Source organism: Symsagittifera roscoffensis, chromosome 4 (assembly GCF_963678635.1).
Source record: "Symsagittifera roscoffensis chromosome 4, txSymRosc1.1, whole genome shotgun sequence".
Classification (NCBI taxonomy): Eukaryota; Metazoa; Xenacoelomorpha; order Acoela; family Convolutidae; genus Symsagittifera; species Symsagittifera roscoffensis.
In genome coordinates, this window is record NC_087065.1 from 75,684,103 (window position 1) to 75,700,317 (window position 16,215).

At 37.9% G+C, this 16,215-nt stretch overlaps 1 protein-coding gene across 1 annotated transcript; it reads left to right on the forward strand.

Moving 5' to 3' along the window:
* The first annotated feature begins 324 nt into the window (after positions 1-324).
* Positions 325-10,969, forward strand: LOC134844920 (uncharacterized). Its single transcript, XM_063861745.1, has 4 exons — positions 325-912; positions 1,670-1,732; positions 6,211-7,096; positions 9,616-10,969. Exons 1-4 carry the CDS (start codon positions 636-638, stop codon positions 10,823-10,825), a joined length of 2,436 nt encoding a protein of 811 aa, XP_063717815.1. The 5' UTR covers positions 325-635; the 3' UTR covers positions 10,826-10,969.
* Positions 10,970-16,215: the final 5,246 nt, after the last annotated feature.

Genomic DNA, 16,215 nt, shown 5'->3' on the forward strand with positions numbered 1-16,215 from the left:
GCAATACAAAGAAGTACTGGTGTTTATATATGTAATTTATGGGACACCAAACTGTGAAAACTTGAACCTCATAGCATGACTTCGATACAAGTGCTTGGTTTTATAAATATTTTTGATAATCAACAAAATTATAAAATGTATATTGATTGACTTGACCAGAACCAAACTTTTCGATCATGGTCACAAAATTCAATTATGTTTTACTCTCGAATTGGCCCTTTAAGTAAAGTTTAAGTATCTAAGTAATTTTTTTTTGCTGAAAAGGCATGTAGCTTCTTATCTGTAATCTTGACAAATCTTGTGCCTCTGTAATAAAATTGTTCGTTCTTAATTACTCAACATTCATTATTAAACAAAATGATTTTTCTTTTATTTAAGCTTCAAAATCTCAACTGAGGCGCAAATAAAACGAAATTACCACATGAAAATTAACAGCAGAAAAATATACAATGCGTGTGCATCAGTTTGTTAAGTTATATTTTCTTGAATAAAGTTGGCAGCCAGTACATCTTATTTTAATGGACGTCAAAATACCATCTCGTGAACAAAAAAAAACGAATTCAAAATCTTCTGAAAACAAACAACTATTCTCAAATTGTGTGCGTTTTTAAACTATCGAACTGAGACCAGAACTTATGGCGGATGATTTACATCAATTCAATCGTGCGTACTGCTGCCAATGCCTGGAGAAATTGAAGTATGACATTCGGATATTGCCCTGCAGGAAGCACCGGATATGTGGCCTCCAGTCTGGTAAAAGTTGTCTGGCCATAGTTCTGGCACAAGCAGAGCGAAGGTGTCCCTCATCCGACTGCGGCGTGTTGTTTCCGGCGACGATGAACATAATTAATCTCCCAAATGTTAACTCACCTGTCAATCCCGATAGAAACAAGAACACGTATCAACAAGCAGGTAATTGAATTTTTATATGTTTTCCTTTCAAGATATAGAGGTTCTGTTGGATAATTGTAACAATTTTGTTTACGAGACTAAACAAATACATCCGAGCGGTCACAAACTGCCTGTTTTAGGGAGCCACGAAAAAAATGCAATTTCTCTTGGATCAGTGAAACATTATAATGAATGAAAATTTGAACCAAGACTACAAACACAGAACTCTAGTTGAAAGAAAACTAAAAAAAAAACAAATTACAGAAATAGTTAGCGACTGGAAAATGGTAAATAACAAGATCAATTGATCTGCTTCAAGTGTACACTGTGCCACAGGATATTCAAACTAAATTTCATTGAAAACTAAAATAGCGTTTTTGTAGTTGTTATGCGTTGTTTTTTTAGACTTGTAGGTTTTTAATTTACTAATTCTTGAGGGCTTGTGAGAATAGTCAACCAATGAAAAGTGATTTGTATTGTTTCAAAAAATGGACTACTGGATACTAAATTTTTCTAAAAGATTTGTAGTTTTTGTTGTGGATAAGAATGCGTACAATCAACTAAACAATGGAGTTAGAATCAGAAGAAAAATTATTTTCAAGTAAGTTTTTCCTACAGGTTACGCAAAGCATATTGTCGAAAAGTCAAACGGTTGACAACAAACCGAAGTTGTCCTATGGTGCTCTCTTGATTTTTTTTTAAATGTAAAAAGTTAATTCTGATTAGTTTAATAGCCTGGAAACTTTTTTTTGATTATTTTGATTTATGCTTCGTTTAGGACCGACAACTTGGTTATACAATGGACGAGTTATCAAGAAGGAAAAGATCGCATCTAATCCTGGTGAGATCAGAGATTTATGTTGCCTTCTCCAAGCTGTTTTCAGTTTTTTTTTTAAAATAATTTTTGTTCATATTTTCATCTTTTCATTACGCCATAGTAATTGCAGCGATGAATCTTTTTTCTTAAATGAACTAATGTACAGAATATAAATTATATTTTCGCCAATCGTATTTGAACATTTTAGTTTCTGGAGATATGATGGAACCGAAAATTGTTTAGGTTTGATGAACGTTTTTGGCACAAAAACGAAAACAAAGTTAACAGATAATGAGTTTTCACAGTACAGCCAAATTATGCTGTATTGTTTGCTAGCGATTGCTTTTGTTTTGTTTTAGAAGATGTATACTTTGACAAATCAATTTTGGCAATGTGCTATAGATCTGAAAAAAAATTGAAATTTCTTTGGTCTGCTTATTTTTATTTTAGACTTTATTTCGATTTTATTTTTTTCAATTGTCGTTACTTTTGTTTATTTTAAAATTTTATACAAGTGTTCTGATTGGCTGAAATTGGTTTTCCATCATACAGTCTCTCGATCATAAGGGCTGGACGCCACCTGCACCACCAATGTTTTCAAAATTTTAGTATTTTAGTTTTTTGGCATATAAAGATCAATATTTTTCCTTAAAATCAATTAATCCGACTTTCGATACGAAAGTAACAAAATATTTGTGCTCGGGGTGGGCTTTTTTTTCAGACAAATTTCGACTTTTTAACTAGCCATTTTTGACGAATTTTTTTTTAAATCATTTGAAAGATATCGTTGTCTTGAGCTCACATTGAAAAAGATATTTCACCTGTGATAATTTTACGTACGATTACGGGGGTTTAAAGATTGACTTTGGCCAATTGGGGACAATTGGCGCGTGATATATTTCGCGCTATTAACGCGTGCGCGGAGTGTTAATCCGTCTTAGAAATTGTTCCAAATTGGTTGAAAGAAGCTTATTTGCCGTCACTGATTTGTTACAAGAAGCAAAATCTATCCTTTTGTACTTTATATAGCGTGTGGTGGGATGATTTTCATTAAGAAAGTTCAAGTATTAGAAAACAAAATTCATTTTGTTTTACTTCATTTAGTTTTCCAACGTTATTTTAGCTCCATAAACCTTAAAAGGTAGTCGGAACATTCAGAGTTTCGCCCTGATACGAGCAGTCTTGTAATAATTTTATGGGGACAATGAGACAGACGGTTGCATCTTAATTGATGGTAAGAATGCGTTTAATCGCATGAACCGGAAAGTTGCGTTGAGAAATATTCAGGTGCTATGCCCGAAACTCTCTCCTTTCTTTAGCAACACTTACAGAACACCCTCTATGATCTTCACTGGCAATGGCATTATCTCTTCCGAAGAAGGCACCAATCAAGGAGATAGCGCTGCAACGTGCATGTACGGGCTAGGAACTCTACTGCTGGTCAACATGCCTGCGGTTGCCAAGTGCTGCTTTTACGCTGATGATGGTGCTGGTGCTGGTGAGCTGTCCCGGCTCCTCGAATGGTGGGATAGTCTTACTGTCAACGGTCCAAAATATGGCTATTATCCGAATGCGCACAAGACGTATCTTGTTGTGAAAGAAGATCTACAAGCAGCAGCCAGCGCCCTCTTTGGTGACACCGGGGTCCGCATCTGCACTGGTCGGAAATATCTGGGAGCGTTTATTGGCGATGATCTTGGGAAATGCCAATACCTTCAGAGTAAGTGCGAGAATTTCTCCGATATGGTAGATAAAATCTCTACTATTGCACAAAGTGAACCTCATGCGGCTTACTCTGGCTATGTTGTCAGCCTTGAAAGAAAGTGGGGTTATCTACAGCGTGTTTTTACTCTCTCGAAAGTGCTGTTAACAATAAATTTGTCACAAGCCTGTTCAAAGGACCTGTAAATACTGATATTCGGGATCTGACCTCACACCCTGTCAGAATGGGTGGTATGGTTATTGAGAAGCCGAATAATGATATTGCCCTCACCTATCAGAACTCAGTTATTCTCAATAAAGTTATCACCGAGCAAATCATGAAACAAGAAGTCAGCTTATCCTACCAGGAAGCCCAAATAAGCAAAGCTGACATCAGGAAGCAGAATATCGCACCACATGAAAGAACCAAACTTGCCGCTCTGAAAAACTCAGGTACCGAGCTGTGTGCCATGATGAAGTATACCAATGAAAAAGGAGCCAATCATTGGCTCACTAGTAGGCCCGACAAGGAGAAAGGCCTGACTCTCAGTCGCAGTGATTTCAGGGACGCGATTCGGATGAGAGACGCCATCGTCTCGACAACCTTCCTACAAAGTGTGTCTGTTCAGCCGACTACACTTACAGTCACGCACTTCAGTGTTCCATTGGCGGTTTTGTGATCAAACGTCACATTGATTTACGGGACATAATGGGGTTGGCCCGGTAAGTTTGTGTTGATGTTAACTCCGAACCTGCGTTACATCCGGTTCTTCAAGGTGATGACATCAGAAGAAACACCAGCGAAGGAGCCCGTCTCGTAGTTTCTGCTATGGGATTTTGGGGGTATGGACAGAGAGCATTTTTCGATGTGAGGGTTTTCAACCCGCTCGCTCTCCAATACTGCTGTAAATCCGATAACAGTTTACAAGAAACATGAGCAAGAGAAGATCAACTTGTACCGCTCACGTGTTATCGATATAGAGCAAGGTTCGTTCACACCTCGAGTTTTTAGCTGCCTTTTAGCTGCTTTTTAGCTGCCCTTGAGTTTTTAGCTGCCTCTGAGTAAAATGATATCGCAGTTGTCTTATCTCATCTCCCTAAAAAGAAGTTGCAGTCAATCGGATGCTACTAACTGGCTAAGAACAAGAATATCGTTTTCACTAATGAGAAGTGCGATTCTCTGCCTCCGCGAAACACCTAAGCCAAAACATATTTCGTCTACTGACCTCTACTTTAACTCAACACTCTTCAACTAACTGATGAACAATTCCATTTACTACACTCAAGGTAGTCTTTGACTCTATTCCTTTCACTCTTGAAATTGGAGCAGTAGAATTCGTTTTAGAGTGTTTAATCACTTTAATTAATTACTTAATTATTTAAATTTTCATTATGACGAGCAGAATTCAAGTCTTCCTCTCTCTTTGCATGAATCGACCAGCGGTCGGTCACTGCGTGTTAGTTCTAGTTTTAGGTTAGAACGTTTTAAATTCACACTTCATTTTACTTCTTTTATTATTTAAGTATTTGTACAAACTGTCTCTACATACCTACCTAGATTATTAGGGTGACATTTTTAGGGTATTAGAACATATTATATCGTAGATAACTAATTCAGTCGTGATTCGAATGTTATTCATAAATTGAGAGTTTTTTTAGTGCCGACAGAAATTTGAAGATTTGGATTTTTGGTCTAATTTCGAGCTAAGGAGGTGAGCATCCAGGCGTACAAAAGCTTTTGTATGTTCAATTTACGCCGTGAAAGCTCATTTTCATTGAATTAAAAAAGGTTTATGGAGTTTTAGTGCCATTTTGGAATCAAAAACTTCATCAAAAAAGTTCTGCAAAAAAAATGTTTTTGAAAGTTTTTATAAATTTTTCAATCGGTTTTTTTTACTACGACTGTCGTATTTGCTTAATTGCTGTTTTTTTGCTCAGATCTTTTAAAAAAACACGCAGAAAAAAAACAACACTAATTTATAAAAACTTTTTTGTTCTGTTTCTAGACCAAGTTCGGAAAACTTTATACTAAAACGCAATAAAAGGCTATGTTATTTCAGCTAGCTTTTTTGCTACCTCGGTATTTGGTAACTCATCTGAGAACATCTGAGAAAGAAGCTTTAACCAAGCCTTAATGAACTAATGATTAAGGCAGTGGCATTAATCGAATTGGTTTACTATTCTAAGTTGTGATAGTTTGCAGATTTTGAGCCATTTTAGAGGTAAATTTCCCCTTTTGCTGCTGTTATTGAAGTTTTTGCGTTTTAGATGAGTTTGTACTGAATAAACACTTTTTCCATGATGTTTCTTTTAAAGCTAAATTTGCTATCTTTTTTTTGTTTAAAGTGTTACTGGAAATTTAGAAGCTGTCTTTTACTTCTTTTCCATTCACGCACAAATAAAACAAAACCCTAAAAAAAGAAATAACCTTATCCATTTTCAAAGTGATTGTTTCACTTGGATAACGATCAACGCGCGAATTCCCGTGGATTCTATGGATTTGTAATCTCTGTGTACCAATTCTGTGGATTCGTTTAATTCAGAAGTGAAGAGTCACTTTGAAGTGTCACAAATATGGGCCAAAACTCTTCTAAGCTGTAAGAAATTGAATCTTTCTTTCTTTTTTTATTTTTTGGAGGTATATTATCCCCTTTTAGTGATGTGTTTTATTTAAAAAGCATTCTTCATGAAAATTCATAATCTAACATATTTTTGTTGTCTGTTTTGTAAGTAAAGTTGTTAGAAATTTGGAAGTTGTCTTTTGTTTCTTTTCCCTTCGTAATTCTGAGTTTTTTTCCTAGATGAAAAACATTCCTCGCCCACTCCGGTGGGTTCTTCGGATTCAGAAGCAGAAGTATCACAGCTTTGGGTTAAAACCAGAACAGAAAAAGGACCTGGCTCAGCCTACCTGGTAGATGACGTCAGAATGAATGGTCGAAAGAAACTTCTAGTGATAGGTAAAACTGGAACGGGTAAGAGCTCGCTCTGTAACGTTCTAACAGGCGTCGCTCATGATGCTAGTGTGTTCCCAGTATCTTCAGGAGCTGAAAGCTGCACCCTCAAAACCCAGATGGCAAATGTGTTCTACAATGGAGAAGGTGAGAAACCAGTGACCCTCATAGATACCGAAGGATTCGACGCTACAAACGATCTTGAGAACGATGCAAGAATTATAGGAGAATTGATTGCAACTTTGCAGAATAAATGCGACTATGTCAATGTGTTTTGCATAGCCATAAACGCAAACAATCGGAGATTAGATGGAGCTCTTGTCGGGATGATGAAGGTTTTTGAACAGATGTTTGGCCACGACTTCTGGGAGCAGGTCGTTATTGTTTTTACGCAATTCGAAATGTCTCAGAAGGCTATAAGGCGTAGACAGAAAAATAACGAGAACCAGACCGCTCAAGAACTCGCCGATGGTTATATTAAAACTTTGCGCTCTAAATTTAAGAACGCTGGCAAACCGAGGTGTTTGTTCATCAACTCACAAAGAGACGATGGAGACAACGACGAAGAAAAAGAGTACCAGGAGGCAGTTGATGAGTTATATGAGCTGCTAGACAAATCACCCTCCCTCGATACCAAAGAGTGGGCAAACGAAAGAAAATTAGTCGAAGGAAGAAATAAATTGCGAAGAAATCTGAAAGATATAGATGAGGCCCAGAAGCACGAGGAGCTTGAGAGGTAAGCAGAGAAAGGATCTGATGCTGTGCTGGTTTATGCAAATAAGGAGGGCGAAACCTACCTGTTTGAGGTCCCCGACTTATTCGTTAAATTTCTCGCTCGCACCGGTGGTAATTCCACGACTTAAAATCCATAGTCTGGACGTGGGCTTAAGTCGCGGACAAAGTCTGGGAATAGCGTGTCTCGGCCACGTGAACAAAACTTCTGGATCATTCTTTTAGCAGACTCGAAAAAATTTTTAAAAGCATATTGTATTCCATATCAAAAGCGGGTCGCTCAGCAAGTTTTTTCAAGCAGAGTTTGTGAGAAAATGTAAATTAGCATCTAGATTAATTCGGAAGATACTGCAGCATACCACATGCATTTTTTGGAGCGTTCGAGTCGGGCAAGGCAAAGGCATGCGTCTCTAAGCCCGAGCGACGTGCATTTACTATGCATAAAAGAGATATGTTTTTTCAAGGCTGCCACTAACCATGTTTAGGCTTCGGTTATTTCAACGTTTTTTTTCTTGGTCAGAAGTAACGCTTCATTTTAGAATAACCCGTCAGACGTCAAATTGTGTTTAAAACAACACAATAAATAAAAGGAAAAACAAAAACGCTGTCTTTACACATAAAAAGAATAACAATTTTTTACTTGAATTTGATTGTGCTTTTCCTTTTAGTTCAAAATGAATCATAAAAAATATCGAAAATTCAGTAAATTGTATTTTCGATCCTTGAAGAAAATAACGGAAAGATTAGACTGACGTGTTTTTTATTCAGGCTAATTTTAACGCTGGGAACAATTCTTTTGATCGGAGTTTTTTCCAACCCCAATTCAGAAAAGGGCAACACGTCAAGTACTTAGGCACGGTTGGAAAGTTGAAATGCTTTAGTAAGAAACAAATCAGTTTCTTCATATAGATGTTTCTGAATTTATATCCTACACGCTAAAATGAATTACAGAAAGATGATTTTAGCGTCTCGCATTCGAATCAAAAAACCAAATCAATTTCCTCAATTCAATTTGGGTCGGATTAATGCCGCTCACGCGTGTTACAAGAACGCAATTTATCGCGCATTAATATCCCAAACTGCCAAATAAGCAGTTTCCAACCCCCATAATTTTACGAAACTGGTCACAGGTAAAAGGTGTTTTTTTATTTGAGCTCCGGACAGCAATGTTTTTCAGATATTTTGAAAACTTTCTCAAAAACGATGATATTGATAAATAAAATAAAACGAATTTTTTTTCTCTAAAATTTAAAATTTTTTATGAAAATCATCCACCCACACGCCATATTAAGTACAAAAAGAGAGATTTCGTTCCTTGTAACAAATCATTTATGGCAAATAAGCTTCGTTCAACCAATTTGGAACGATTTATAAGACGGATTAAATCTCCGCTTACGCGTTAATAGCGCGAAATATATCGCGCGTTAATTGTCCCAAAATGGCAATCTTTAAACCCCCGTAACTCTACGAAAAAAGATCACAGGTAAAATATTTTTTCAAATGTAAGCTCAGGACAACAATAGCTTTCGAATGAAATAAAAAATTCCGTCAAAAAAGGCTAGCTAAAAAGTCGAAATTTGTCTGAAGAAAAAAAAACCCACCCCGAGCACAAATATTCCGTTACTTTCGTATCGAAAGACGGAACAATAATGCGTTTATCGAACGTAGCAAATGATTCCGGCTCGGAAATTATTTCGAACTGCGCTTAGGGAAGCCGGTAAAGGTAAGTATTTCTCTGGTATTGGTAAGTATTGCAAAGTTTATCATTTTGAACTTGACTTCGAGTGCGAAGGATGACTGCCAAAATATTTAAATTTAAACAATATTTTTGTTCGAAAGTCTTTCTTATATGTTTCATTCAAAACATCAAACAAATTATGCTATAGAACAGTTCCAAAAAACCGAAGCTTCTTATTTCTTCCTGCAGTTTTGTATTGAAACTTGGTGTCTACTTCAGTGCGGAAATCGACAAAACATAATTTTTTGAGCTTGATCAAAACAATTGTTTCCAAAAGTTAATCAGTCTTGTCATGCTGTATGCATAAATGCATGATTTTATGATGTATGGCACCTTGAGCAAGTGCGCTCAGAATGATTTTTCTTGTTGTAATTTTTTGCAATCTCAAAATAGGTTAGAGCAGGGTTGTACCAGTCTCTACTTATTTCTATGCTTATTATTTTAGAATCTATGTTTCCAAAAAACGCATAAGCTTTTTTCTATTTTATTTTTTAATAATTCCACCATTTGTAAAAATGATTTAGATTTTATTGTGCAAGGAACAAAGAAACCATGTCGTAAACATGCTAACAAATAATGGAGGTTTTATAACAGCTTCTGTTTGAAAACTGATATTTGGCAATTTGGGTTAGTTTACGCAACTACTATTTCTATACTAAGATTTTGATCTAGTTTTCTGTTTTTTCAGCATCCACTTTCCTTCATGTCTCAAACTTGCAAAAAACTTTCTGGCTCAAAACAAATATAATTTCAAAAAATTTTATGTTAGCTAAAAATTGTTTTAGGCAAGAGCTTCGTGAGAAATTGCAACAAGATTGCTGGAAACAAGTACCAGAAGACTACCGCAAACTTTTGAAACAAATTAATGACAACTACGAAGAAACCAGTAAGTCTGAAAAAGAAATAAGAGATGAAAATAAACGAGCAGTCGAAGAGATTTGGGCATCTCAGAAGAATGAAATAAAAAATGATGCTGAAATGAATGATCAAATTCTCGCATTACAGCATGACAAGAATAGGCTGGAAACTGAGCTGAAAAAAAATGCATCAGAGATTGAGAGTCTCAAAACGGTTATCGAGAAACTAGACAACACAGTCCGGATAAAAATGGAAAAAGCTTCAGTCAATGATAGAAATAGAAGGCCACAGATGGCGAAAGTTCGACCACCGACCGCTAAAAGCAGAGCTGATCAAATCGAAATGCCAGAATTACAGAGCATGCAAGCCAGCGAAGAAGAACTAATTGAAAAGGAAAAACAGAACAGGGATCTGCTTCATAAAGCAAATGTCCTTTATGACCGTCAACGAGCCCTGGAAATTCTCAAAAAGAAACAACAGGATAAAGAAGCACTAACCGGCGAAAAACTTCAACAAGTGAGCATCAAAAGATTAGAGGAGGAAGCCAAATATAAAAAAGGGTTGCGTCAATTATTATTGTTAAACCAATATTCAGATAAAGAACTGCTTAAGGGATGGCAAAATGCCGCTTTAAAGATCCTACAGGAAACCAAAGGTCCTAATATGACCAAAGGAATGAACATCCGGGATTTCCTTGCAGATACATATCATGGATCTACTTGGTTTGTGTACATAATCAATAAAAACGACAAGTGGGTGCACAAATTCAACAGTGGCACTAAAGAGTGCTGGAAATCTGATCCCAAAAACACTGGATGTCCCAAATCTGGAACACCGTGTGATCTGCTTATTTGGGGAAAACTTCTCGAACGCGAAGAACGTTATTCTTCGAATTGTAATTGGGAGAACGTTGCCAACTCAATTGTTGAACATGCTCAGGATAAAGAGTCTGAAACTGAAGCAATTGCTTACATCGTAGGGAAACTTGAGGAAAATCGCGTACCGTGGCTGCAAGTTCTAGTAGCACCCTACACATCGGTCACTAGAGTGTCATACTGTCATGAAAACTACTGCTTCACGCATCCAATTGGTGGTGGATCGTTCAAGTTCTTTATCGAGGTTTACACAGGGGGCTAGAAGACTGATTCATTGGAAGAAACTTGTAACCTCACACTGTAAATAATATAGCTAAATAAATTCAAAGGATTTGGATTGCATAAATATTTGGAATTTTGCAATTTGTGAGTAAATATAATCTTCTAATTAATTTTCCGCTGATCACTTGTGAATTTTACGGCGAGGAGTACGGAACGCTCCTCCATATGCTTTTATAGACCTTTCCACTGTACCCAGGATGTCTTGTAGATATTAAAGTTGAAACTTTTCCAGCATTTTCAAGCCAAAACTGGTGATCATCAGAAACTACAGATCGAAAACGTGCAGCAGTGTTGGTTTATGCGTTTATAGGACAAAATTTGAGCGTTTCTGTACTTAATTTTTTTTCTATGTTTTGGCCACCAAAAATATGAAAAAGGTTAATCACGCAAAAAATTTACTGTTTTTTGCACTGCCCGATTATTATGGATTTCAAAATAAGCTGAAGCGGATGGGAGATTTTGGTAACGACGAGGAAAGGAAGCAACATTTGAAAGAAAATTTGAACAGTCAATGACGTAATTTTTTTTTCTCATAAACCAATTTGTTTTACTGTTTTTTAAGTTCTTCTGGAGCACATATAAAGGTCACCCGCACTGCGGTTCCATGGGTTGAAATCGATTATAATTGATCTTCGTGGTCAGAAATATTCCATTATCATCCATTGTTTTTAGAGAAAACAAATTAGTTATAATCCATTTAAAATTGATTATAATGAATTATAATGGATTAAGCTGTCTATAAACTTTGTCAAATTTTCTGCAAACTATGCAGCTCTTTCGGCATTACTCACAGCCTACTAGATTTCTAAATCTTATCATAACTCGCGTTTAGTTAAATTTTGTAAAAGTATATTTCTGCACCTACCCTTACACCCATACCCCCACCTAACCACCCCCGCGTGCACACCCTGCCTACCTTCACCTCTCACACTCCCCCACCTAACCCTTTTCAACTACCGTATCCACCATTGAACACACACACACCTTCCCTCCCCCCTAATTTTTTGGGGTGGGGGCATAAGAGTCTGGAGGGGTTGTTTTTTTCCCTTACTTTTACCGTAAATTTAAGAAAGGGTTAAGCGGTGGGCAGGGAGGGTAAGTGGTGGTATTAGAAGAAATGGTAAGTAAATGGGTAGGAATGGTGGGAATTATTGTGAAGTATTTATGGTGAGGGGGAGACAAGTAGAAAGCAATGCACCTTTTTGCTGCAATTAAAGTTGAAACAAAATTTTGCAACTGGAACACATTCAACTTTTGAATATTTGATTTCAAGGTTTTGGAAAATCCAGGCTCTTATTCATAAAATTTTTTTAAAATCTATTATAATCCCTTACAACCCATTATAATCCAATAAAATCTATTATAATGGATTATATTGATTTCCACTTCATTTTCTTTATAATCGCCTATTGATCCATTATAATCGACCGGTCATGAAAATCAAAAATAATCAATTATTATCCATGTAACCTCATTGCCGGCTGTGATGGTCCCGCTATTTTGACGCACGAGTCAAAAACATAAGAGGCAACAGTAGAATTTTAACAAAAGATCAATTCCAAACTTAACAAAAGTCAATTCCCAATTATATCAATTAAAAGCAATTCCCAACGACCATTTAAATTTCTTTAGCAAATAGATCCAGTATTCATTCAGCTAAGTAGCTTTTTTGCTTGGGTATTAGTTCAAATGTCTCAAGCAAACAAAGATGTTGGGTACTCAGGATTTGGTGCGGTAACTGTCCCCCACACTCCTTCACTGCCCCCTCTTAGTTCTCTTGTCACTCATTTATCAACTCATATTGGCTTTGGAGAATTAATACGGGACACTACAGCGTACAAACATTTTTTTTGAGCCTACGACTTAAATTAGCCTTGTTTTTTTCAACGCTTTTTCACCATTAGTGTTAATGTATTCTTCAGAGAAAAAAAAATAAAATTTGTTACATTTTGTTTTGCTTTGCATCAATTTGTTGTTGTTAACTCCAAACTACTACTATGACAAGTTGTTTTGTCTCGAGCGCAATTTTTTCTGATAATTTTATACGGCTTTCTCTTTCTGTTATCCCATAAGCATGCCAGTTACAGGACTTAAGAGAAAGATTTCAGATAAAACCACTGTAAAAACACGGTAGACAACCCTCCCGATTGTAATTATGACACAAAATTGCATCAATTGAACATAAAATAGCATCATTATATTCCACATAACTGACCTCATTGCAAGCTGTGATAAAACCGGCGTAATATAATTTTATGAAGGATTTAGACACGCTAGTTATTTCCATGAACGACAAGATTCTTATCTTCATGAACCGGAGCTCCAATGCCAACCTCGCCCACATTCAACACGAAGTCCTCATCATTGACGAATGTTTACGATGAGCCACTTCATGCAACCCAGGATGCCGAAATTCGCATTTCGCCTCACCACAGCCCGCTAATGGAGCTCAACTCCACAGCAGCCGATTTTGGGACACCGCATCAAGGCCGCAACCCATTGTCGACATGTCATTGAGGGTTGACTCATCGTTCACGCACCCCAGAAGCCCAAGTTCATGGAATGCAAAACGGCCTCAACTTCATTTTGACAAAAGACATACGGAAGCTACAACGACGCAACTATTGAAGTCTTTAGCTCCATTTTTTCAGCCTTCAATAATGCGCCCAATCGGAACTCAACTCCGTTTGACAGGACAGCATTTCCACACTCAACAACAAACACACCAGTAACAGAAGTGTAACAGTAACAAAAATACTCAGCATCCCCAATACTCAACAAGCAATCCCCATTTTGCACACTTTCATGTCTCAAGTCAACAGCCAATATTTCTCAACAAGTTCAGCGCCTTCAGACCCGTTCCTTCCGCCAGAGCTCCCGCAGCAACCCATCAAGCCTTTAAAACACACATGAGCCAACACATACAAACCCCGTCCTCGGATCAATGCTGCAGTTAACAGTCTAATTGGACAGCAGAGCTTATCGACCAAGCACAAAATGGACCTGAAACCAGCCGAATCGATATTTGGAACAAGCACAGCCCTTCATACAACCGCATCAAGATTTACCAACGACCAACGCAAAACCATCAACCCAATAACAGTGCAGCCGGCATCATACATGAATGATGCGATGAGCAGCCGCCAGCACGAGCCTAATCAAGTGACTGAATTCAGCCAACAACCCTCACCTCAGCATGCATATCAAGAGACAGCATATCAAAACCTATCAGCTGCCATTGCATCTCCAAACGTGACACATACGCAAGAAGCAGTACGCCCGACTTCGGCAACCAGCAGAAGATTTCAAAGATCTTCAGGAAATCAGATCCAGTAGTCCAGTCAATTGCATTCGACGGAAACCCGGAAAAATGGTTAGATTGGATCGGACTCTTCAACGCGACAACCTACAACACGGACTTCTCCCACTTGGAGAAAATGACCCATTTACGGCTACTTGTTTCCAGAGATGCCAACTCTCTCACTCGCGGGTATGGATTCTACGGATTAGTATACAATTAGCGCCACAACGCCTGTATGGAAAACAAATTTGGGAACCCGACGAAGATAGTAACTTTCTTTTTTCGATGACTGGACAACATCAGCAGCCCGACTCTACGACACAAGAGGAGCATCAAGGATCTCGCTAGCTTGCCGCAGACAATCTTTGACAGCTTCACAACGCTTGGATTCCATCACGATCTCCACTCTACAGCGAACGTTTAGACAATTTTGAGAAAACTGCCGACACCCAGCCGACTGGCATGGAGTCGCTACAACCTTAAATAATTTCTCCAACAGCCTGGATCGACAGTTTTCAACCATTCAACCTTTAAATTAAACAAGTCGCCACTCATTCTTATACGGGAACAAAGAGACAAGTTGCCATTCACATACAAACAAAAGTTAGAGCAAAAATTTAAAACCTAATGAAAGAAGGCTAGATAGTCAAGCTAGGCAGATGCAGCAGTGAAGCCGATGAAATCTGAAATAGACTTAGCAGCTGTGATTATCACTTTCAGATCAGAAAGCACAGTATCTTGTGACTATAAGTATATATATATTTTTCGTTCAGTCAATTATCCTTAGATGAAACCGTGAGCAAACAATGCAACTTTATCATCGTATGTGGCGAAATTATTGGCATATACAAACTCACCACCTGGTTTTATAAGTTAACAGGTAAGCCGAAAGAATTTCATAGGGCGATGGAAAACAAATATATAGGACTGCAAAGCGTATTAGGCTTTTTAGACGACATCATAACAGTTTCAAAAGGATCAATTTTAAAACGAATAGTCGAAGAAGCCATGTCGAGGAGTAAATGCAAACTCTAACAAAAAGTAACATTGAAATCGATGGCAAGGGTATGAGACTCAAATAGAGAAGCAGTAAGGGTATTACCACCTCCGAAGTCACTTAGGCAACTCAAATCCTTCAAGCGTGTTCTCAATCTAATCACATGTCCAAGTCCATAGTGATTTTTTAGATGCACACAAAACAACTAGGATCTATTGAAAGTCAGCAATCAAGAGATAATTATCTGGACTACACATACGCAAGAAGCAGGACTACACATACGCAAGAAGCAGTACCGCCCGACTTCGGCAACCAGCAGAAGTTTTCAAAGATCTTCAGGAAATCAGTTCCAGTAGTCCAGCCAATTGCATTCGACAGAAAACCGGAACAATGGTTAGATTGGATCGGACTCTTCAACGCGACAACCTACAACACGGACATCTCCCACTTGGAGACAGTTTTGAAAAAGGAAGTTACTATCTTCGTCGGGTTCCCAAAGTCGTTTTCCATACAGGCGTTGAGGCTCTTTGTTTAGACAGCTTTGAGAAAACTGCCGACACCCAGACGAATGAAATCGCTACAACATTAAGTAAAGTCTCCAACAGCCTTGGCTCATTGACTTGAGTATATGGTATCTTCTACGCCGAAGCCTGGAGCGACCTGTCCACCAGCACTCAACAAGCGTTTTCAGCCAGCCGACCGAACAATCACATCAACATCCTGATAGGTCAATGAATACAACAACATCAGCCAGGACAAAAGGAGCCTTGAAAGATTTTTTCCTTGACAAAAGCAGTTGCCCCTATCTCGGAAAGTACCAGCACTTCTTAGCCAAGAAACCCAAGGGCAGACTACAACATTGCAGATATCCACAACTCTGCTGTAACTGCCTCAGCCGATTGTCAATCAACTCCTAGCCACAAACTTGCCGATTGTCAATCAACTCAGACCTGCAGGACAGCTGGATGCAACATGAAGCACCACACTCTACTGCATCACGGCAAAAACTGCAACACAAGCACTTCGACAGCACACCAGGACATTACAATTGGGATCGCTAACCAACACGATG